Here is a 25,358-nt window from a genome sequence, read left to right as displayed (position 1 = left end):
TTGTCAAGATTTATAGCATTTATATTGTGGTTTATAACTCTTCTAAACTTCTCTGTGCTTCTACAGGAAGATTCTAGAAATTGAATACTAATAACCAGCCTTTGTAATATGTGTGCTGATATAAGTATTAGTTACTATAGAGCCAAGTAGTGTGAAGCTGCTGAGGAACTTCTGTGTTGTTAAACCTCGGCTCCTTAAAGGAGAAATATAATAAAGCCCTGCATGATTGTGGAGAGCTCATGGAAATCACTTTTAAACTTTAATATTATTGGGTTCACCAAAAGGTTCTTTCCTTTTTTTCCACAAGATGGAGAGTTCTGGTAGCACTTAGTTATCTTTAACTTCATTCGAAACAATTTTGTTAGCTTGTATATGACAGCTGTCATATCAGCGTGCATTTAAAAAAACACTTATCAAAATTGGTGAATTTTTGTGTAGCCATTTTAATATTGAAGATGGAAGAAAAAAACCAACATTTTCGCCATATTATGCTTTATTATTTCAAGAAAGGTAAAAACGCAACTGAAACAAAAAAAGATTTGTGCAGTGTACGGAGGAGGTGCTGTGACTGATCGAACATGTCAGAAGTGGTTTGCGAAGTTTCATGCTGGAGATTTCTCACTGGACAATGCTTCATGGTCGGGTAGACCAGTTGAAGTTGATAGAGATCAAATCGGGACATTAATAGAGAACAGTCAGTATTACACCACGTGAGAGATAACCAACATACTTAAAATATCCAAATCAAGCACTGAAAATCATTTGCACCAGCTTGATTATGTTAATCACTTGGATGTTTGTGTTCCACATAAGTTAAGCGACAAAAACCTTCTTGACCGTATTTCTGCATGCAGTTCTCCACTTAAACGCAATGAAAACGTTCCGTTTTTAAAACAAATTGTGACGGGCGATGAAAAGTGGATACTGTACAATAATGTGGAATGGAAGAGATTGTGGGGCAAGGGAGATGAACCACCACCAACCACACCAAAGGCCGGTCTTCATCCAGAGAAGGTGATGTGTATATGGTGAGATTGGAAGGGAGTCCTCTATTGTGAGCTCCTTCTGGAAAACCAAATGATTAATTCCAACAAATACTGCTCCCAGTTAGACCAACCGAAAGCAGCACTACACCAAAAGCATCCAGAATCAGTCCACAGAAAACACATAATCTTCCATCAGGATAACGCAAGACCGCGTGTTTCTTTGATGACCAGGCAAAAAAACTGTTACAGCATGGCTGGGAAGTTCTGATTCATCCGCCGTATTCACCAGACATTGCACCTTCGGATTTCCATTTATTTAGGTCTTTACAAAATTCTCTTAACGGAAAAAATTTCAATTCCCTGGAAGACTGTAAAAGGCATCTGGAACAGTTCTTTGCTTAAAAAGATAAAAAGTTTTGGGAAGATGGAATTATGAAGTTGCCTGAAGAATGGCAGAAGGTAGTGGAACAAAAGGGTGAATACGTTGTTTAATAAAGTGCTTGGTGAGACTTCCCTGGTGACACAGTGGTTAAGAATCTGCCTGCCAAGGCAGGGGACATGGGTTCGAGCCGTGGTCTGGGATGATCCCACATGCCACAGAGCAGCTAAGCCCCGTGCGCCACAACTGCTGAGCCTGAGCTCTAGAGCCTGTGAGCCACAACTGCTGAGCCCTGGTGCCACATCTACTGAAGCCCGCGTGCCTAGAGCCCATGCACTGCAACTAAGAGTAGCCCCCCCCCCGCCCCCGCCGCAACTGGAGGAAGCCCGCGTGTGGCAACGAAGACCCAACGCAGGCAAAAATAAATAAATTAATTAAAAAAAAATAAAGTGCTGGTGAAAATGAAAAATGTGTCTTTTATTTTTACTTAAAACCTGAAGGCAGTTTTTGGCAACCCAGTACAATGTGTTTTCATCTTGTAGCCATTGAACTTTTCTTGAAGATGGGCTTTCTGGAGCTCTCAACTTTTTTTTGTAATTCGGGCAGCTTGCTTTCTGGATCTTGCTATACATCTGTCATCCTGAGATTACATTGCACTCCTGGGTTAGGTGTGTTATTTGGATCTCATGTCTTTCTCTTTTTTAGACTTCTTTTTGATTTTACTGGAATGTAATCTTGAGTAGTTTTTTTTTTTTAATTTTATTGAAGTATAGTTGATTTACAAGGTTGTGTTAACTTCTGCTATATAGCAGAGTGACTCAGTTACACGTATATATTCTTTTTCATGTTCTTTTCCATTCTGGTTTGTCACAGGATATTGAGTATAGTTCCCTGAGTTATGCAGTAGGACCTTGTTTATCCATCCTATATATACTAGTTGGTATCTGCTAATCCCAAACTCCCAGTCCTTTCCTCCCCCTACCCCCTCTTGAGTAGTTGTTTTAGAAAGGATATGCTGGTGATAGACTTTCTAATTTCTTGAACGTTTGAAAATGGCTTGCATTTGTTCCTGATTGAAAGTTTAGATACAGAATTATAAATTGGTAATACAGTTTTTCCTTTTGAATGTTGAAAGCTTTGCTTTGGGAATTTAAAGCACTCAATATTGCTGATAGAGATCCATTGCAAATCTGATCGTTATCTTTTGTGGTAACCTTGTTTACAGTCTTTATGGTGATCTGATCTTTGGTGTTGTGAAATGTGTCTAGTTGTGGGCCTTTTTCATTCCTTCTGGTGGAACCTTTTCGGATGTAAGGCTCTTCAGGTCTCGGGAATTATCTTCTATTTTTTTGTTAATTTTTTTCCTATTTTCTCTGAGACTCTTGACAGGTGAATATCGGATTTCCAAGATGTACATTTTATTTGTTTACGTTCTGGAAGTTTTCCTTGACTTAGAACTCTTCCATAGAATTTATTTTAGTAATTATATTTTTGATTTATAAGAGTTTTATCCTCTTTTTCTTTATTTCTTCCCTTCCTTTTTTTTAAAATAGCAACCTGTCCTTGAACTCTCTTAGGATACTAATTCCTTCAAAAAGTTCTTCTGAAAAAAAAAAAAAAAGTTCTCTTGAGTCATTTCTCAGAATTGGTAATGGTTAATAGTGGTTTATGTATTTGGGTATATCATGCTAATTTAAAATTTTTAAATATTTACATTATTTAATAGGTACAAAAGGTTGTTTATAACAGGTAAGATGTAGGTAAATAAACATGCATGTGCTCACCACCCAAGTTAAGAAATAGTTCATTAGGTCAGCAGGGTGCCCTTCCCTGATCACATCCACATTGCATAGATATAAAAATTATATATATATAAATCACACATTTTATATATACAAATTTTTTGTTTTTGTGTGTTTTTAAATTTTATACAAATTGAATAAAAGCTGTATGTATTTGGGGTGTTTTGGTTTATCATTGTTTTTGAGTTTCCATTGTATAAATACCAATTTATCCATTCTCGTTGGAAATTTGTGTAGTTTCCTTTTTTTTCCTTATCTACACTTCTGAAATCCAAAAGGCTCTGAAATGCAAAATAAAACTTTGTGAACAAACTTAATCTGCATTGATATGGTGTTATTTGTAGTCTTTATTGATCTCATTTAATGTGAATATTTAATACAGTATGTTTCACTGTAGAAACTCTAGGAGTAGCATTGCATTGCTGGGACTTAAGGATATTCGCATCTTCAACAGCACTGGATAATGCCAGATTATTTTCCAAAGAGGATTGTATCAGTATTTGCTCCCTCCAGGAATACAGAGGTTTCCTTAGCTTTCTTGCTAATACTTAGTTTTATCAGGCTTTAAAAGTTTTTGCCAGTGAGTATGAAGTATCACCTTTTAGTTTTCAATTTTTTCCTTTTACTAATGAGTTTGAGCATCTTTTACTGTGCTGATTAATCTGTTCTTACCTCTTCTGGGATTCTATTCATTTCTTTTGCCCATGTTTGTACTAGGTTTTTAAAAAAAAAATTTATTTCTTACTGATTTTGTTATACAATTGGATCTATCTATACTTTCTGGACTCTAGTCTCTTAGTGTAACCGTACCATCACATTGTTTTAATTACTGTAACTTTGTACAGCTTCGGTAAAAACAAACTTCTATTGCTCTAGGGCATACATATGTATAGAAAGAAAGTACACAGATCATGAGAGGACAGCTAAATGAATTTTCTCAATATAACCATATGCAGGTCAGGAAATAGAACATTACTGGCACCCTAGAGAGTTCCCTTGAGTCCTCTCCCAGTGACTAACCTCTTCCTTCTTAAAGATACCTACTGGCCAGACTTTAACATCTTAGACTAGTTTTGCCTATTTTTTGAACCTTATATAAATGGAACTATATTACGTGTATATTTTTTGTGTCTCACCTCTTCCTCTCAATTTTGTTTGCGAGATTCATCCTTATTGTTGTATGTAATTGTAGTTTTTTGTTCATTCCCTTCCAATAGCAAAATAATAGAGTTCTAGTTTTTCCTTGTCCTTTCTCGTCCACCTTTTTAATTTTAGACATTTTGGTGGATGTTTAGTGGTCTTAATTTGAATTCCCCTAATGAGAAATGATGTTAAGCCCCTTTTAATATACTTACTGGCCATTTGGATGCCTTTTGTGAGGTGGTTTGCCAAGTCTTTTGTCCATTTTTATATTTGGTCTTTTTCATACTGATTGTAGGAGTTTATTATATATCCCAGATACCAGGACTTGCAGGTTATATTTTGCAAATATCTTCTGGTTTTCCCAGCCCTATAAGTCTATTCAAAGTTCTGCTGGATTTCTTAACTTATCAATTGCCCTTTTTCCATTGGCAGTTATCTCCAGGGGAAAAGAGGCATCAAATATTAGACTCCATTTTCTAGGCTTCCCTTCTTTCCACGGTCGTGGCCTCCCAGGTTCTTGCTGCCTTTTGTAGTGCTTCTTGTCTTCAAACAGATGTTTTTTATATTATGTTCAGTTTTTAAAGTTTTCATAGGGAGGGTTGGTGTGAAACCGTCTAGTCAGTCATTGAGGGACACAGAAGTAGGCCAGGTCCTCCTGCCTTGTACTTCTTCAAGGAATTTCTTGCTGGTTTGCTCCTCCATAAAATTTTAGTATCGTTTTTTAAAGTTATATAGATACACACATGCAACCTATTGGGATTTTGATGGAAATGCATTGAATTTGTAAACCAGTTTGAAGGGAACTACTAGCATTTTGTTATTAAGTTTCTTAACCATGAACATTGTAGTATCCATTTATCTAGGTCTTTTACAGTCTCTTTCAATAAAGTTTTATAATTTTCTTCAAATAAACTTTTGCAAGTATTTTGTTAGATTTATTTCTAGGTACCTTATTTTTGTATCAAATCATTAATGGTATCTTTTAAAATTATATTTTCTACCTTGCTGGTGTATAGAAGTACAATTTGACTTCGTATAACAACCTTGCTATCCTTCTAATTGTGATAAATTGTGTATAGAATTCTTTAGGATTTTCTGTGTGGACAGATCTATCTGTGAATAATGACCTCTTTGTTTCCTCCTTTCCAATTCTTATGCTTTTTTTTCTTTCTTTTTCTTGTCTTAATGTGCTGGCTAGGATCTCCAGTACAATGTTGAATAGAAGCGGTGATGGGGGCATCCTGATCTTGTTCCTGATTTTAAAGGGAATGCTATCAGAGTTTCACAGTTAAGTATGCTGCTTGCTGTAGGTTTATTGTAGATAATCTTTTCAGGTTAAGGGTGTTCCTTTCTATTATTAGCTTTTTAATTAAAAAGAAAAAGAATGGATGTTGAAGTTTATCAAAAGCTTTTTCTGCATCTTTTGAAAGGATCATATGTTTTTCTTCTGTAACCTGTTAACATGATGAAATACATTGATTGATTTTCTAATATTTAAACCAGCCTTGTGTTCCAAGTATAAAGTCAGCCCTGGTCTGTCCCTTTTTTCCATTATTGGACTCAGTTTGAATATAGTTAATGTAGGATTTTTGTTTCTAATAATGAGTAATATTGAGCTATAATTTAAAAGATATATATACTTTTCCTCTTTCTTCTGGAAGAGTTTATGTAAGATTAGAATAATTTGTTTCTTGAGTGTTTGGTAGAACTCCCTTGTAGAATTGTTACTGTTTTCTTTGTGGGACACATCTTAATCACTGATTCAATTGCTTTGGTTATATGATTGCTCATATTTTCAATTTTCAAACTGGTTTTAGTAGGTTATACTTTTATAGAAAATTGTCCATTTCATTCACGTTCTTGAATTTATGGCATTAAATTGTTAGTCTCTTATTTTGTAGTTACTGTCCTTACCTTTTTTTTTAAATGCTCCCCTTTTCTTGATGAGTTTTAAAAGCTAAAAGTGCCAATTTTTAAAAGCTTTTCAAAGAATCAAATTTTTGTCCTTTTTATGCTCTTTAATGTATCCTCCCCCTACTTAATTTCTGCTTGCTTGCTTTCTTTTATACTTACTTTGGGTTTATTTCTATTCCTTTTTAAATTTCTTAAGTTGGACACCTTGCTTATTAACTTTTAACACTTTGACAGGCTTAAATGATCATGAATTTCTATGTATTTGCTTTCCCTGCATCACACAAGGGATGAATTCTTTATGAGTGACTTAAAAGTTTTGTTTCCAAACATATGGGTGATCCTTTAGTTAATTTGGTTTTTGATTTGTAATTGTGTTGTGGTTAGGCAGCATGATCTGTATGATACAGTCCTTTGAAATCTGTTGTGACTGTGGTCAGTTTTTTGTATTTGAAGAGAATGTGTATTTTCTATTTGTTGGTGCAAAGTTTTATATATGTCCAGTAGTTAGACTTGTTAATTCTGTTGTTCAAATCTTATATCTTTGTTTTTTTAGAGAGCAGGTGTATGTTAGTCTTTTACTAGAATTATTTTTTCAGTTTCCTTGTAGTTTCTTTCAATTTTTAAAATGCATTTTAAAATTGTTATTAGTACATGAAAATTTATCATATATTGCTGTTGAATTGAAACTTTTACTCTGTGTAGTGACTCCTTATGTCTAGTAATGCTTTTTGTATTACATACTACTGTTTGATATTAACATACCTATTATTATTATTTTTGGTCAGCTAGTTTTGCCTGATTTTTAAAACTCCCCCTTCCCCTACAGTTTTGTGTTCTTTTATTTTAATCTCTTGTGAATGTCATGCTATTGAATTAAAAAATTAATCTGCTATAATAGTGTTGGTCTTTGTAATTTTAAATTAAACTTTTTATTAAAATAATTGTCAATTCACTGACAGTTTTAAGAAGTAATACAGAGACATCTGTGTACTCTTTACCCAGTTTCCCCCATTGGTAATGTCTTGCAAAACTGTAGTACAATATCACAACCAGGGTATGATACTGACACAATATACAGACCATTTCCATCACCACAAGGATCCCTCATATTATTATTTTTATAGCCACACCCATTTCCTTTCCATCCCCTTAATCTCTGGGACCCACTCATTTGTTCTTCATTTCTATGATTTTGTCATTTTAAGAATGTTATATAAATGGGCTCATACAGTTTGTCACCTTTTGGGTTCAGTTTTTTTCACTCAGCATAATTCTCTAGAAATTCATCCATGTTGTTAAATGTATTGGTAGGTCATCCTTTTTTACTGCGAGTAGTAGTCCATGGTATGGATTTGTTTAACCATATACCTGTTGAAAGACATCTGAGTTGTTTACAGTTTTTGGCTGTTATGAATAAAAGTGCTATGAAGATTTGTGCATAGGGTTTTTTTTTTGACATAAGTTTTCATTTCTCTGGGATAAATGCCAGGAGTGCAGTTGCTGGGTTGTATGATTATTGTGCATATAGTTTTTTAAGAACTTGCCAAACTGTTTTCCAGAGTGGCTGTACCATTTTACATCCCTACCAGCAATGTATGGAGTGATCCAGTTTTTCTGCATCCTTGCCAGCATTTGGTGTTACCACTGTTTTTGATTTTAGCCATTCTGGTATGTACCTAGTGATATCTTAGTAAGGTTTTAATTTGCACTCCCCTAATGGCTAATGATACTGAACATATTTTCATTTGCTTATTTTTCATCTGTGTATCCCCATTGATGAAATGTCGCTTCATGTCTTTTTTCTAATTGGATTGTTTTTTTCCTGTTGAGTTTTGAGAGTTCTAGATATATTCTAGATACTAGTCCTTTGTTGGATTGTCTTTTCATCCTTTTAGCAGGGTCTTGCAAGGGCACAAGTTTTTAATTTTGGTGAAGTTCAGTATATTATTGTTATGCCTTTTGTGAATCTTGCTCTGAGTGTCAAGTATACAAACTCTATGCTTAGCCCTAGATCTTGAATATTTTCTTCTGTGTTTTTTCCCCTAAGTTTTACAGCTTATTCTAACATTTAAGCGTGTGATCCATTTGGAGTTATTTATTTTTTTTTTGTGGTACGCGGGCCTCTCGCTGTTGTGGCCTCTCCCGTTGCGGAGCACAGGCTCCAGACGCGCAGGCTCAGTGGCCATGGCTCACGGGCCCAGCCGCTCCGCGGCATGTGGGATCTTCCCAGACCGGGGCATGAACCCGTGTGCCCTACATCAGCAGGCGGACTCTCAACCACTGCGCCACCAGGGAAGCCCCATGGAGTTATTTTTTATATAAAATGTGAGACTTAGGTGGAAATTCGTTTTTTGGTCTATGGATGTGCAGTTGCTCCAGTACCATTTTTTGAAAGGCTGTCTTTCCCTCATTAAGTTACTTTTGCACCTTCACCAAAAACTATTTGGGTGTATTTGTGTAGGTCTGTTTCTGGGTTCTCTGTTGTGTTCCACTGACCTTTATGTCTATCCCTCTACTAATACTACATACAGTCTTAATTACTGAGCTAAGTTGTGAAATAGGATAGACAGATTCCTCTCTCTCTATGCTTTTTCAAAATTGTTTTAGCTCTTCTAGTTCCTTTACCTTTCCATGTAAATTTTAGAATAATCTCATCTATATCCATAAAAAGTCTTGGTGAGATTTGGGTAGGAATTGTGTTAAATCTGTGTATCAATGTAGGGAAAATTGATATTGTTACTTTGTTGAGTCTTCCAATCCACAAAGAATCCATTTATTTAGATCTTTATAGGCTTCTTTCATTTGTGTTTGTAGTTTTCAGCAAACAAGTCCTGTATATGTTTTGTTATATTTTTAAACATATGTATTTTCATTTTCCTAGGAGTGATTATAAATAGTATTGTGTTTTTAACTTGTTTTCACATGTTCTTTTTAGTATATAGAGATGTGATTGGTACTTGTGTGTTGGTTTTGTATCCTGCCACCTTGCTGAACTCAGTTATTCGTTCTAGTAGTTGTTTTGCAGATTCCTTGGGATCTGCAAATACAGGCGGTTTTATTTTTTTCTTTTCAACCCCTATGTCTTTTCTTTTTGTTGTCTTATTCCACTAGCTAGAACTTCCAACACATCCTTGCCTCATTCCCAATCTTAGGGGGAAGTATTCATTCTTTCACCATTAAGTATGTTAACTCTAGATTTTTTGGTAGGTGCTTTCTGTCAAGTTCAGGAGGTTCTCTTCTATTCCTATTTTTCTGAGAATTTTTATCATGAGTGGGCATTGAATTTGTCAAATGCTTTTTTCTTCATTGCTGTATATATAAAAGATTATGTATATATAATCATGTGATTTTCTTTTTTAGTTGTTAATATAGTGTACTTCATTGATTTCAAACATTGACCCAACCTTGTATCCCTGGAATAGACGCTTTCTTTGGTCTTGGTGTTAATTCTTTTTATATATTGCTGAATTCTATTTGCTAATACTTTAAATATTTTAGCATCTGTATTCGTGAAGGATGTTGGTTTGTAGTTTTATTTTTTGAACTGCCTTTGTTTGGTTTTGGTATCAGGATAATACTAGCGTCATAAAATGAATTTGGAAGTCTTCTCTCATATTCTGTTTTCCAGAAGAAATTATGTAGAATTGGTGTTAATTCTTATTTAAATGTTGGGTAGAATTCTCCAATAAAATGATCTGGGTGTGTGGTAATTTCTTTTTGTTTGGAGTTTTAAAATTAAGAATTAAATTTCCTGAATAGCTAGAGGTGGGTATTCAGATTATCAGTTTCATATTGAGTAAGTTTTGGTGGTTTGTGTTTTTCAAGGAATCGATCCATTTCAACCAAGTTGCCAAATTCATGTGTGGAGAGTTGTTCTTAGTATTCCCATATTATCTTTTTGATGCTGTGGTTTCTGTAATGATATCCCCTAATCTTGCTATTTTAATTGGGAAGTTTATTTCATTTTTTTTGTTGGAATTACTGACATATTTGCATTTATTTCTACCCCTTCATTTTGAGCATCTTGTTTTTGCTGGGTTTTGTCTCCCTATCTGTTTTCTTGCTGTCTTGTGGGTTGTTCATTTTCCTTCCCTCTTTTTCATGTTTTCCCCATTTTACTAGTTGTGAAATTAGTACTTTTTTTTTTGCTTTCTCACAGACTCTTGAAGTTTTCTTGAATTTTCTCTTGAAACTTTAATATATGTATGTAAATCTAAAATTACTTTCTTTTCCTTCCTTGCCTGTAGAACACTTTAAACTGCTTACCACTCTTCATGCATGCCATTTTGCCCAGCACCTTTGTTCTATCTTTTCTTAGCCTCACAAATTTGATATTATAATTTTATCCAATTAATTATCTCCCTCCCCAGGTTTGTCTTTTTCTTTGCTCATCATTCTGCTATCTGAATACTCATTCCTTTAGATTACTCTGGTTCAACAGTGATGGGCTTTTACTTTCCCTTCAATGTGTTAGGTATGCTTTCCTCTTCAGGATTTTTGCACCTGCTGTGTCCTGTGCCTTGGAATGCTTTTCCTCTGATATGCATTGGATGCTTTATTACTTTTTCAGTTACTTACTCAGTTACCTTCTCAGGGAGCTCTACTTTCTTTAAAATTGCAAATCCTCTCTACCTCTTCACTTCATTTCTTTTTCCATCTTTATTTTTGTCCATTGTGTTCATCACCACATGTCATATTATGTATTTTATTTAATTCTTTGTTGTAAGTTTGATCTGTCAAAATTCACTGGAATTTTATTATATTTATAACAAGTTGGGGAGAATTGACATCTTTTCAGCATTTACTACTTTTGCCTAGTAACATAATATATTCCTTAATTCATTCAAGGTTTTTAAAAAAATGTACTATCAGTTTTTTTTAATGTAGGTCTTGAAAAATTTTTAAATTTATACCGTGGCATTTCATATCTTTATGTTACCTAGATTCATTTTAAAAAATACTGTTTTCCCTGATAAGTCATTTGAAAACCTATTTGATGTACAGAAAATTCAAAAAGTTTTGTTGACTGATTATTATTGGGTCTGATTTTTCAGTGGATTTTCTTTTATTTCCAATATAAAAAGTTCTATCATTTGTAAATTATTAATGTTACTTTTAAGATTTTTACTGTCTAGGTTCTTTGGAATTCTTTTAAATGACAAAATATAATGTGTATTTCATAGGTCTTTATGATCCAGTGTTTCGTCTTTAAGTATATTTGTTATTGATTTCTGATAGGTATCCTTTATCATATTAAGAGTTTCTTTCTATTCCTGTTCATTGAGAGGCTTTGTCAGGAATGGATATTATCAAATGCTTTTCTAGCATTTATCCACATAATCATATGGCTTTTTTGTGAACCAGTAAATCTTTTTGTATTGTTTTCATTCTTTATCAATTTTCAGAATACTAATACTAAATATTCGCAATATTTTCTAAAGGAGATCAGTGAGTTGTTTTTTAAGTATCATGTGCAAATGATATTTAATATATTTGATGTGTTTGACTCTGATGCAGTTATTAGTCTTTTTGCTGCTCAAATTGGCTTGTCTTGGGCTACTGGGTTGTTTTCTGTGTCCTTCTGACAAGATTCCAGTAGTCTTTGATAATTTCTTTGCTTTCTGGATAGGATGTTGTAGGCTTATCTTGTGCCTTTTCTACCCCAGACTTGCCAGTTTCTCAAGGAGCCTGGGTTCTTTTTGTGGGAAATGGTATTTAGACCACAATCTTTTTATCCTAGCTTTAAACAAACTGACAAATTTTGTTTAATTAAATCTAAAATACTTTCAGATTAATAGTAAAGTTGGGAAGATAGTACAGTGCCATATACCCCACAACCAGTTTCCCATTCAAGCAAACTTTTTACTATGGAAACATTCTAACTTACAAAGGTAGAGAATTCCCCGTGTACCCAATACCCAGCAGTTATCACCTCTGGTCTTTTTTCATGTATGTCCTCACTTACTCCCCACAAATGATTTTAGAGGAAATTCCATATATTTTATATAAGTTTTATTCATAAGTATTTCAGTATGTGAATAGAAGGACCGAAATCATCTTAACCAAGTAATTTACTAAATTTATGTTAAACCATTTTTATTTTCGTAGATTAAACTTTATTTGGGTACTTTGAGAGCTTTTGTGTCTGTACTCATAGGAAACATTGATGTGTTACAAAAAGACTCATTATCATCTATCTTGGGAAATGAGAAAGAATAGGTGGTATACTAGGCGTTTTGTCAGGCTTTTGCCTAAACTTATGGTTGGATGAGTGGATTCTCCTGCTAAAGTTTGAAAAAACAATAATTTGCATATTTTAAAAACTTGTGTTTTGTGTTCAACCATTTTTTCCATGTTTGTCTTCTATCTTGTATTTGATTTTCTGACTCTTATGCTTTTGAACAGTTTAAGGAACAGAATTCCATCTTTTCCTTGAAGAGTTAGTAGAATTTATTTACTAAGCTATCTTGTCTGGACAGATACTTTTGGAAGTGGAGAGGGGGACAAAGATAATATACTTCTTCTTGAATCAGATTGAGTAATTTATATTTTTCTAGGAAATAACTTACGTCTATATCTTTAAGTTATTAGAATATAACAGCATGTGCTGTTCTCTTTGTTTAAAGAAATTTGCTTAGTATTTGTGGTCTTTATGTTTCTTTCCTCATTCTCAGGACCATATTCATTTTCTTTCCCTTTTTTGGCCTGACTTTACAGGCTTCTTGCATTTTGCTTTCTAAGTCTTGTTTTCTTGCTTTTATCCTTTAATTCTTCACTCTTTTTGAGGGTGTGTGTTTGTTGTTACTTTTTTCATAGGCAGTTTTTTTTGTTTTGTTTTGTTTTGCGGTATGCGGGCCTCTCACTGCTGTGGCCTCTCCCGTTGCGGAGCACAGGCTCCGGACGCGCAGGCTCAGCGGCCATGGCTCACGGGCCCAGCCGCTCCGCGGCATGTGGGATCCTCCCGGACCGGGGCACGAACCCGTGTCCCCTGCATCGGCAGGCGGACTCGCAACCACTGCGCCACCAGGGAAGCCCTGTTGTTACTTTTTTGCTTCTCGAATTGACTACTCAATTTATTTTAAATCTTGTATAAAATGGAAGCATTTAGGGAGATGGTCTCCCAAGCTTTGGCTAATTTTATAGGTTTTTAAAATGTGTCTTTTTTATTGTTTCTTTTAATAGATGATTTCCAGTTTTGATTTTTTTTTAGCTGAGTAGTTACTTTTATCAGTGCATTGTGAGGAAGAGATCCACATCAAGTATCTCAAGTAAAAAGGGATTTAATTATAGGGACTACATGATTTCACGGGAGTACAGGGCCAGGAACTGGGGCCTCCTGTGACTTCTGGAATTGCAGTATCTTTCCAACGGGCCACATAGTTTTTCTTTCTATGGCATCAGCTCAAACATGCCTTCGATGTATTGATTATGTACCTGATTTTTTTTTAATCCATTCTTACTTATACGTGAAGGTGTAGATTGTTTTAATATTATAGTTGGGATGGGCGATATTAATAATGTGATTTGTCAGTTTCCGTCAGCAGCTCCTCTCCCTTCCCCATATTATCCATCATAGCAGATGGAGGATTTACAAAGCTGTATTGTTCTTTACCATGACTTTTTTTTTGATAGATCTTCATTGGAGTATAATTGCTTCACAGTATAAATACTGTGTTACTTTCTGTTGTACATCACAGTGAATCAGCCACATGCATACATAGGTCTCCATATCCCCTCCTTCTTGAGCCTCCCTCCCACCCTCCCTATCCCACCCCTCTAGGTTATCACAAAGCATCAAGCTGATCTCCCTGTGCTCTGCTGCTGCTTCCCACTAGCTAATTACTTTGCATTCAGTAGTGTATATATGTCGATGCTACTCTCACTTCGCCCCAGCTTCCCCCTCCCACCCTGTGTCTTCAAGTCCATTCTCTGTCTACATCTTTCTTCCTGCCCTGCAACTAGGTTCATCAGTACCTTTTTTTTTTTAAGATTCCATATATATGCGTTAGCTGACCCACTAGAGCTTCCCCAAATTCTGTGCTATTTTTGACAATTTTATAGCACCTTCAAGTGGCCTTCACTCCTATATGTAATGTTTCAGTTATATAAAGTCCCAGCTTTAAAATTTGATAATTTTGTGTTATTTAAATTTGACAAAGAAAAAGATTGATTTAAATTTCTAGTCTTAATTTATTTAGCTTTTCTTTAGAAATCAGATTGCTTATGTATCTTTTTAAAAATCAGTTATGCCAGCATAGTTCTCTGTAGTTCATGAATTTCCTTAAAGTTAGTCAGCAGACATTTATTGAGAAATTTCTCTGTATAGAGCACATAGCAATTGTAACTGAAGTATTAGAGGGCAGACTTTGGGAGGCAGTAGGATGAACTGGATAAAATCCACTTGAAAAAAATTAGACTAGAAATGTAGACATCAGAGATTGGTGGAAAGTAACAGTTGAAATCCATTCTTGGTAGTATTCATAGCAGGCTCACCTCAGCTGGTGGCTGCTGAAATTGGTTGAAGACAGAGTTAAAAAAAAAAAAAAAGGCATCACTTTAAGAAGAAGTGGGATCCAGCGAAGTTTGCCAAGAAAAACATATTCATAGAATTTGATTTAGTAATCTCCTTAGAGAATATCTTAGTAGTGAATGCTAAATAAAGGAGAGGGTTCTTTTTGTTGTTGTTTTAAAATAGAAATGGATGACCAGAAAGATAATGTGACTTGGCCAAAGTCCTAAGTCTTGATGCCTGGACTTGACCTTCAACTAGTGATTGCTGGTGTGAAGCTTTCCACAGGGTACCATTGACTCTCAACACCATCATCTTTGAGCAAGTGCCTGGCAATACTTTATTTTGGCAACATTTTGCAGTGTAAAGACAGTCCTGGTTCCTGTTGTTTCCTTTGCCCTTCCCTAAACTGGGGGATTTCTGTTTTGCTTCCGAATGCTGTGATTCTGCATTCATAGTTGAAAGCCTTTCTCTTTCTTCCTTTTCATTTGTATGTTTACAATAGCTATTAGACCAATTACTTCAGCATTCTTGGCCAAATAAAGTTACCATTGGAAATAAGTATTATGCGACCTCCCAGAAATTCCTTTTTGAGAGTCAAGCTTTAGGGTGCCTTGTACTCTATTTTGTCATTTCTGTAACACAGGTTTCCTTAAAGTGAAGAATACCTGAAAATAAGTGTAAGGAGAGAAGCAGTGTATTCTGAGTTAGTTTGATTTCTTTAGAAAGAATCACAGATAGCGTGACTGTTATTAGCGTTCTCCATGTTTTAATGTTATTTATGCTACTGTAATATAAGCAGATTTCAATTGAAGTATTTTTTTAGGATTGAGGACTTTGGGAAAGATGCATTGCATTTCTTGCTTGGGAGGAAACTTCCAAAAGCTTTCGTAGTCCTTATTATGCATGAAACCTTGACTGTTACTGGTGTGCCATGAGATAGGCCAAAATTTTTCTTGTTTTCCATCTTTGTTGTTCATAGCATAAGGGGTAAGATAAATAAAGTCTTCCTTTTACACATGGGGGAAATGAAGCGAGTTAAAGTATAACGATCATGGTATTTGTGATATATGTTGCTATTAGAGTATGATTTAGAGCCGTACTGTTCATTGTGGTAGCTACTAGCCACATGTGGCTCCCTAAGCACTTGAACTGGTGTTAGTCCGAATTGAGATGTGCTTCAAGTGTGAAAATACACACTGGATATTGAAGACCTAGTATGAAAAAGATCTGATTGACACTTAAAAAATGACTTTTTTTTTGCGGTACGCGGGCCTCTCACTGCTGTGGCCTCTCCCGTTGCGGAGCACAGGCTCCGGACGCGCAGGCTCAACGGCCATGGCTCACAGGCCTAGCCGCACCACGGCATGTGGGATCCTCCCGACCGGGGCACGAACCTGAGTCCGCTGCATCGGCAGGCGGATTCTCAACCACTGCGCCACCAAGGGAAGCCCAAAAAATGACTATTTTTAAACCACAAAAACTGTTTTCATCTTGAAATAATACTTTTTGATATATTGGGTTAAATAAAGCATATTATCAAAATTAATTTAAAATTTATTTTAATGTGGCTACTAGAAAATTTAGAATTATATATGTGGTTCCTATTTCTATTGGACAGCACTGATCAAGAGTATAAAATGGTTGCTAGGATTACAACTTAGTATTCTCTGACTTGTACAATATGAAATTTGGAGACCTAATATATGAAGTAGAATTATGATACAGCATGTACATGCAGATTACTTTGATATATTTAAATTTGTTTGCATTTTGGAAAACTATCAAGTATTGCCAACAGTTAAAACCAGAGTTATAGCACTTGTTCCTGGGCTGTCAGTGAGACTTAAAAGTGCAGAACGGAGGGATTATGAATCACTGCCAACTGTAGGTGTGGCCACTGCATACTCACCAGGTTGAGAAGGAATCCCAGGCAGCTGTAGAGTGTGCAGCACTGAGGAGGAGGGCTGGGGAAAGTTTCCTTAAGGTTGGTTTCTGAAAGGGCTTTTGCTCAGCTCCAGGTCTTACTCCTCTTTCTGGCCAGATGGTGCATGTGTGGTACAGATAAATCTGACCCAAGTGTGCTTTACCTCTGAGTTCAGAATTGGCTGAAAATGACTTAAGTAGGTGGGTTTATGAGGCAGTATAGTGCTTAGAATTTACTAGGTTTTGTTGAATTAAATAGATGGTTCCTATGAAACAGGAACTACTTATAATCTTCATTTTACACCCAAGAACAAGTAGGTAGAGTGGCAAGGAGGGTATCTTGCCTTTTAAAATTTATGACCACTCGTATCCTTACTCTTCAAAGCTATTTTTCACATTGGATACTTAGCTGAGAACTTCAATCATTTTAGAAGTTTGACTGCTAAATAAGATGTATGTGGTTTTTAGCTTTAATATTTAAAAATATTATTTTCGTATGTTGTGTGTTCCTTAATATTTGAGCTGGGGTGAAAAATTCATTGGATTTTGTATTACAGTTCTGTCTTGATTTTGTAGATTTCTTGCTTAACCTCAGAAGTTTTACAGGTACGTTGTTGCAGAAACCTAAATTTTTTTGGTTAATTGGTGATAATACTGTAACAGACATTACACTGTGTATTGGTAGGGCTTAGTTTTGAAGAGGAACATTTTCATTGGTTTAGATTTCATAGTGATAAAGCAAATATGGGTTTACACTTGGGCATAATCAGATAATGAAGTGGTTAGCAGAAACCAATAGACCATAGATTACCAAAATTGAGTACAACAAAGCATAATTAACACTATAACTTGACTGTAATTGGTGGGGGAGGGGTGGTGGCTATAGAAACAATAACAATTCTAAGTGATATGTGAAAATGCTGGTTACTAGCACATGCCAGTTGATAGAATGCTAGAAAAATCAGATTTTACAGTAGATTTTAGATAGGATTTTTATATGCTTGAGGCTGACTATTGGCTTATATCCCTTTTTTTTTCTTTCCTTTTAGAATATGGTTTCTAGTTTTAGGGTTTCTGAACTACAAGTGTTACTAGGCTTTGCCGGAAGGAATAAAAGTGGACGCAAGCATGACCTCCTGATGAGGGCGTTGCATTTATTGAAGAGCGGCTGCAGCCCTGCGGTTCAGATTAAAATCCGAGAATTGTATAGACGCCGATACCCACGGACTCTTGAAGGCCTTTCTGATTTATCCGCAATCAAATCATCGGTTTTCAGTTTGGATGGTAGCTCCTCACCTGTAGAACCTGACTTGGCTGTGGCTGGAATCCACTCGTTGCCTTCCACTTCAGTTACACCTCACTCGCCGTCCTCTCCTGTTGGTTCTGTGCTGCTTCAAGATACTAAACCCACGTTTGAGATGCAGCAGCCATCTCCCCCAATCCCTCCTGTTCATCCTGATGTGCAGTTAAAAAGCTTACCCTTTTATGATGTCCTTGATGTTCTCATCAAGCCCACGAGTTTAGGTAAGTGTTAGAGAAATCTGTTCCTTCTGGACAAGAGAGTAAGTAAAGCCAGAGGCCTTCAGCTGTTAATTAATGATTGGCTGTTAGTATTATAAAACTGAGGCATTAAAATACCAAATGGTTAAATGTACAAATAAAAAGAAATATTGGCAACCATGACAGAAATCTAATATAAAACTCTTTATTCGTCAAACTTTCTTCTTATAGCTTAGAACTCAAATTGCTTCTGTGTGTATACGAAAAGACACAAATCTTATTTATTGCTGTGGTTCCACCTTTTGATGCTTTTGATATTTTTACAAAGAGACTTAGTTTCTGTTTAACATAGCTTTTTAAACTGTTTTCCTAAGGAATAAATCTTTTATACTTAATTTTTTCCTAACATGGCAGAGTTTGACACACGTTTTTTAGCTTTTTGTTTAATAATCGTTGACTGCTTAGAAAATGTAGTAAATTTTATATTATTAAACGTTGATACACGTGACTTTAACAAATTTATACCTAGGTTCATGACTTCTGTGCTGTAAACGCATATTTTCTTACTGGCTAATGAAATTATTTACAGAGGTATTTGAATTTATTGATAAAATAAATTGTTTGGGAAATAGCATTTCATAGTTAGTCCGGGAAGTCATTTTCCTTTCCATCCTAGGAAGAACCCTTTTTGTCTCAAGTCATTTGAAAACTCTCTTAAATATATCAATGTGCTTTTTTAGTTTTGTATAGGACTATACTTGTACATCTTGGTTGAACTAGAAGGAAATTTTGAGGGGCAGGGCTGGTTAATGGGGTCAGTATGGCCTGATGGTGGCAGGCCAAGGTGGTTGTGCTTTTCCCAGGCCTTTTCTCCTTGCTTTGTTTTTGTTTAACAAAACTGAGCCAGGGAGGTAGAGTAATGCATTTTATTCCTTCATTACATTCATTCTGAAATAAGGATTCTGTGTTTGTTCGCATTTGTGCAAAGTCCTTTGAGTAGAATTATTGCATCAAAGAGTAAGGACTCTTGATAACATATCACTAAATTAGTTTCCAGACTAGCTGTGCCAGTTTAAATTCCACAAAGTGAGAGAATGTCTCTCGTTGCACTTTTTACTTCCTGCCTTTATTGATCTTTGCAATTTCGGTAGATGGAAACTTGTATCTTGTTTAGATTTTTCATTTTTAAAATTAATAACAGGAACAAACATTTAAAATGTTTATTACCCAGCTGTGTTTCTTTTATGATTTTACTTTCATTTTTAACTTTTTTTTTTAACCAGGTTCATTTATCTGCTTAAAATGTTTCCATAATTTATTTTTTTGTTCCTCCTTTTTTCATGGTTTTTGGTTCGTACCAATGTACATACAGTGTCATGGCTCATTCACATGTTTCTTAGGAGTTATTGCAAATTTATTTCTTCGTGTTTACAGAAAGAGTCAGACGAGTAACGTGCTTAGGTGACCCTACCTCATGGACCTCCTCAGGAATATGGCTAAGGCAGGACTGAGCATAAGAGGCCATGTGGGGTTCTGGTTACAGGGGAAGGTGTTTCAGAACCGGATCGAAAGCCTGGAAGGAAGATGACTGGAGATGGAGAGAAGATGCAGCAGCATGTCTTCTCTGCTCCTAGTGTCAGCGGTGTGCCAAGCAGTGAGCTCTTAAGAGGCTTTGTGCCTTGCTTTCCATACTTTCCTTTGTTCAGAAACAGAAATAGGAATTTTCTTACTTTTCTGTATTCTTCATAGAGTTTCTCTTTCATTAACCTCAATTAAAGGAAGGTAATAGGCTTTTTATAAATTTACTAAAATAAAATTTTTGTATCTCATGTGGCTTAGATAAAATAATGCCAGAGGCATTTTTTGTTGAAGAGTGGGTAAGAAGAAAACCTGCCTTTTGCTCATAGCTTACATTAGAATGTAAGAAATCCATAAAACCTCAGAGCTTATAAAATAACTTTTTGTTCCTGAGCTAAAAAATTGTTGACTCATGTATTTTTCAGTTCTGCCTATCATTGTTTTTATAAACTTTATAAACAGATTTTGTTTATAACAAGGCTTAAACATTTCCTTATCCTGCCTTCCCCAAAAAGAAAAAAAAAAGAATTTTCTTAATGTATATAGTCTTATTATTTCAGATTGATAAAACAGTGATCTAAAAAAGGCTGTTTTAGACTTTGAAGTAGAAAGTTAAAACATCGGCGTAATACCATATAGTCTGCCAAATAAAAGTGGAAAAATTTAATCATTTCCAGTAACGACCTTCATATGAAAATATTTAGTGTCATGATGTCTAAAGCAATGCAGTGACATTTAGAAATTGCCTTAAGTTTTAATGATTTGGTTATATAATGTTGAAAATATTTGTAAAAATTTAAAATTTGGGGTAAATCCGTTTATTTGGAACACTGTTATGGAGAAACCTATTTACATTTGGGAACTGAGAATTAAATTAGCCTCAGGAATTGAAAGAGAGAACAAATCCGTATTTCAAAGCACATATGCTTTATATCCGTGGGCCAGTCAGTGTATTCTCGATTTAATATATAGTTGATTAGATGATTTCTAAGCCGTCAACATACTGTTGAGCAGGAATTAATTAACAACATGGGAAAGATTGAAAGAGCCCTGGTAGAAAAAAAACAAACAAAAAGTCAAAAAATGTCGTTCCAAAACCCCTTGGGAATATTGAAACCAATAGTCCTTTAGTATTGAGGGAATTGCTGTTACAGCAAGGTGCATGTATTGATGCCAAATAAAACCCCCAAACAACCACGACGAGTATATTCTATTTAAGAAGATACATTATTACATAGTTTTGCAGTTTGGTTTTATTAAAATTGTTTAAATAAAATTATTTTAGCATTTAAAATGACAAACTGTGGCATCTAGAAAGCATGAGTGTACACAGTAATACTAAGTGAGGTTCTCTATAGCTGAGGTTTTACTGTAACAGATGCATAATCCCCTAATCTGAAAACAGGCTAACAGAATCTCTTCTCTTCCCTTAAATAGCTATTCTAATTTGCTCTCACAGGCAGTATTTTTGTCTTTTTTTAAATTTTCTGTTTTCTTTCTTCTCTTCTTTTTTTAAGATAATTTCTTGTGGTGATGAAATCCTTTCTCTTTAAAAAGTTTGTCTATATTCAGTCTGTACAAAAGAATACATAAAAAACATTGTTACAAAGAATATCCATGAATGAACACCCGTGAAACCACTGCACAGTTTTTAAGAAAGGAACATTGCCAGTATCTTTGAAGCCATTTCCTTGCCTTTTCCTTTTTGAGTTAAATCACTATTCTGGATTTTGTGTTTCTCTCTTTTGCTTGTTTTACCATATGTGTATAAAAAATGTAATGTTTAATTGGCTTGCTTTTGAAATTTATATGATGGTATACTGTGTATATATTCTTCTGTGGCTAGCTCTTTTTGTTCACTGTTTACAAACATCTACATGTCGATATGTCTAGCTGTTTGGTATTTTGTGAAATACCTTCAAAGTATTATGAGTCTTTGATTCCTTAAAATTTCTTCATTGTGCTTTTCAGATTACAAAAGTAACTTATGCTAGTAATTGAAAATTCAAACATAGAAGTATAACAAAAAGGGAAAGTTCCCTCATAACCTCATTTATTACTCAGCTTGAGTCATATCAATAATTAACTGTTTCTCTGCATATTATGTCATCTTTTTTCTCTTCCCCTTCATTAAACAAGGCTCTTCTAACCACAGAACCACTGTGCCACTTTTCTGGTGGAGGTAGTAGGCATTATTCTACTTGTACCACTGTGAAAAGTGCCCTCTGGAGTTCTGCGCCTTGACAATCTTTCTTAACTGTATTTCTTAGAAATATATTGTACATCTGTAGATTATAGTAGGTCTGTTATCGTGTAGATGTACCATAACTGAACCAGTATCCTGTTGATGTACATTTTCAGTTGTTTTCAGTTTTTATTATTTATTCAGAAGTATTTTAGTGTGTAACATATCTTGGGCACTATTCTTGCAGTCTTAGAAACATTGCTGCTGTGAGCATTTTTGCATATGTGTTTCTGAATACTTCCGTTGCATATTCATGAAATGTAAATGCCTAGATGTGACTATTTTGGGTCAAGGAGTATGATTATTTAATATTTTGATATTCAACTTTTGTAGAGAAATTTTGGTTGCTTCAGAAGCATCGTAGCAATTTATACTCCCAATAATGTATGAATGTATTATTTTCCCTACACCTCATCAGCATTGCGTTGTTGGTCTTTTCATCTTTGTAATCTGATAGGTGACAAATTAATGAGCGTCAGCATCTTTTCTTATTCTTAAATTTCTGAATATTAGGAAATACTCATTAAGCCTCTGGGTGTAGTTAAACAGGTTTAAAGTGATATGCACATTAGTGTAAAGCCATTAAATCACTTCACAATCTCACTTCTAAAGAATTTGGATAAATTCATTTCTTTTAACTCAGTTAACAAGTATATAATGAGGATTTAATTTGGATATGGTCATGTAGCCTAATTGTGGAGAAGTCAGAAGTATGGAGTGGGCTTTAGGAATTTTGCTGTTTAGTTAGAGAGAGAATATTAACATGAGAGAAAAGTAGCAAGCAGTTTATATGCTTATATGACGAAGCCCTATAACTTGTGAACCTAAAGCTCAAATATTGTATTGGCCTAATGAATGAAGAAGTTAATCAAGACTTTGGAGTAGGAGGACACTTGAGGGAGCTTTGAAGGATGAATATGCCTGCTTTGAATTGATGGAGTGTGTCGGAGAGTGGGCATCAGGAAGGGCGAGAACTGTGAGTAGTCACAGGAGTAGAAATAAAAATGACACAGTTGTGAGACCTGACAGTGAATAGAGCAGGACTTGGGGAGACACTGGAAATGTAGATTTGTTAAGAAAGAGTTGAGGCCATTGTTACGGAGGTTCTCATAGGTAAAGGAGTTTAGACATGGTTCATTCACAGATAAGTTCTGCTTAGCATTTTTCAGCAGAGGAATGGTGATGAAAAAGTGGTGCTGAGGATTACCAGCTCTGCACTTGTGTTCTGATGAGGGACTGGCAGAGAGGCAGGGTTGCTCCTTCATCTGTACAAAGTAATAATAGGTTTTGAGTAGGATGGTGGTAGTGAAAATAGGAGGCAGCCAATAAGAAAATTAAAAAACAAAACAAAACAGGACTTAATGACTAACTGGATATAGGGGATGAAGACGGAGAACTGAGATAAAGGAAATGAATGATTTCTGTGATTGAACAATTGGTAACAATTCTCCTTTTTTCATAATTCTGAATTAAAGCCACTGTTTTACAAGAAAAGTGAAACCTCAGTACTCTGCCCTCCCCAAATGATCGTTGCAGCTGTTGTATAGGGAGAAAAGTATTTTAGTATTAAACATCACTGATGATTATTAACATAGTGATTGTTTCTGTATAGATAAAATTCTTCCAGGTGATTCGAGTTTTCTATATTCTGTTTAAATCTCATAAAATTAGAAAAATTTTGCTGTGTGTATAGGAGGATTATCATTTTAGAATGTTCTCATAAAGCAGTGTTTAATGATAACTGTAAATTGATTATTGGAATATAGTTGCATATTCAGTCAAGTGTTCATTGAAAGCATTCATTGTTTTAATGAGTACTAGAACATCATTGAATCTGTTAAAGTTCTTTGAGAAGAAAATACACTTCAGTTTTTAATAATACACTTCTGAAGGATGACTTCATTAGATAATCCTTTTAAACTAGCTAATCATCTGTATGCCGATAATTATTTTGTGTCTTAATAAGTCTCCCAACCTAGAAGTTTAAAAATTTTATCTTATATGAATGCTCTGTGTAATTGAATATAAAGTATTGAAAACAAAACACAACAACAAAAGAAACAAAACAAACGAGACCTGAATCTTGGATAGAATTCTCCTGGGGGGTGTTTTTGACTTCCTCAGACTTTTCATTTTTTGCGGTACGCGGGCCTCTCACTGTTGTGGCCTCTCCCATTGCGGAGCACAGGCTCCGGACGCGCAGGCTCAGCGGCCATGGCTCACAGGCCCAGCCGCTCCGTGGCATGTGGGATCTTCCCGGACCGGGGCACGAACCCATGTCCCCTGCATCGCAGGCAGACTCTGAACCACTGTGCCGCCAGGGAAGCCCGAAGGTTGTGTTATATTTTGATTAAAATTAGTATGTTAGAATAAAGAATGACAAATGTTTAACATTGAACCTGCTTTAGAGTGACTTTACTTTCATGAGTCCAAGATGAATGTAGCTTAGTACTTTATATTGGTGTATTTTAACCATAAAAGTTTCAGAATTCGGCATACTCTTTATCAGAAGTGCCTGGTTATTGCAGGTTCTTCTGTTATTGGATTTGTTATTGGAATATTATCTTTCTTTTTTTTTTCTTCCCCAGTTCAAAGCAGTATTCAACGGTTTCAAGAGAAGTTTTTTATTTTTGCTCTGACACCTCAACAAGTTAGAGAGATATGCATATCCAGGTAAGAGGAGTTTGGAATATATTCTCCAGGATGTTGGTGTATTAGTCTGCTAGACCTGCCGTAACAGAGTACCACAGACTGGGTGGCTTAAACAACAGAAATTTGTCTTCTCACATTTCAGGAGGCTTGAAGTCCAAGATTAAGGTGTGGACAGATTTGGTTTCTTCTGAGCCCTCCCTCCTTGGCTTGCAGATGGCTGCCTTCTTGCTGTGTGTACTCACATGGCCTTTCCTCTGTGTGCCTGTGTATTCCTGGTGTCTCTTCTTCTTCTTATAAGGACACCAGTCCTAGTGGATTAAGGCCCCCACCCTTATGACCTCATTCAATCTTAATGACCTCTTTAAAGTCCCCAACTCCACAGACCGTCACACTGGGGGTTAGGGCTTCAGCATATGAATTTTGGGGGAACACAATTCAGTCCATAACAGTTGGGCCATTTCTCCTTAAGTAAGCATAGTATATTTTGACTAAGGTTAGCCAAATATTTAATAAATACTCTGTTAGAAAAAAATTTTAACTTTTGAATAAAACCCCTTTGAATTACTTTTGGCGGTAACTTTTTTTAAATGAAACTTTTATTCTAAATATAGCAACATAAAGAATTTGTGGTAACAGAACAAAGATAGAGTGACCATAAACTTCATCATCCAAACATAGGCATTTTTAGAGTGAAAATGGATATTATTAATAATTTTTTCTGGGA

General features: G+C 35.3%; 1 protein-coding gene across 5 annotated transcripts in view; it reads left to right on the top strand.

The window, feature by feature from the left end:
* The first annotated feature begins 7,857 nt into the window (after positions 1–7,857).
* The window catches only part of PIAS2 (protein inhibitor of activated STAT 2), a 71,064-nt gene continuing 53,563 nt past the window's right edge, over positions 7,858–25,358 (top strand). For 2 of the 5 annotated variants that reach the window (XR_003001763.1, XR_003001764.1), the window contains exons 1-3: positions 7,858–7,892; positions 17,709–18,183; positions 24,571–24,655. Coding sequence is in view for 3 of the 5 variants with exons in the window: in XM_024734686.1 (XP_024590454.1) it covers positions 17,712–18,183; positions 24,571–24,655 (557 nt within the window). In the remaining 2 variants the exon portion in view is untranslated. The remainder of the gene's footprint in view (positions 7,893–17,708; positions 18,184–24,570; positions 24,656–25,358) is intronic. The other 3 variants (XM_024734686.1, XM_024734684.1, XM_024734685.1) reach the window with 2 other exon arrangements.

This window comes from Neophocaena asiaeorientalis, unplaced genomic scaffold (genome assembly GCF_003031525.2).
Source record: "Neophocaena asiaeorientalis asiaeorientalis breed wild unplaced genomic scaffold, Neophocaena_asiaeorientalis_V1.1 scaffold322, whole genome shotgun sequence".
Taxonomy (NCBI): domain Eukaryota; kingdom Metazoa; phylum Chordata; class Mammalia; order Artiodactyla; family Phocoenidae; genus Neophocaena; species Neophocaena asiaeorientalis.
Note: the sequence above shows the minus strand (reverse complement) of the source record. Positions and strands in the feature narration are given on the sequence as shown.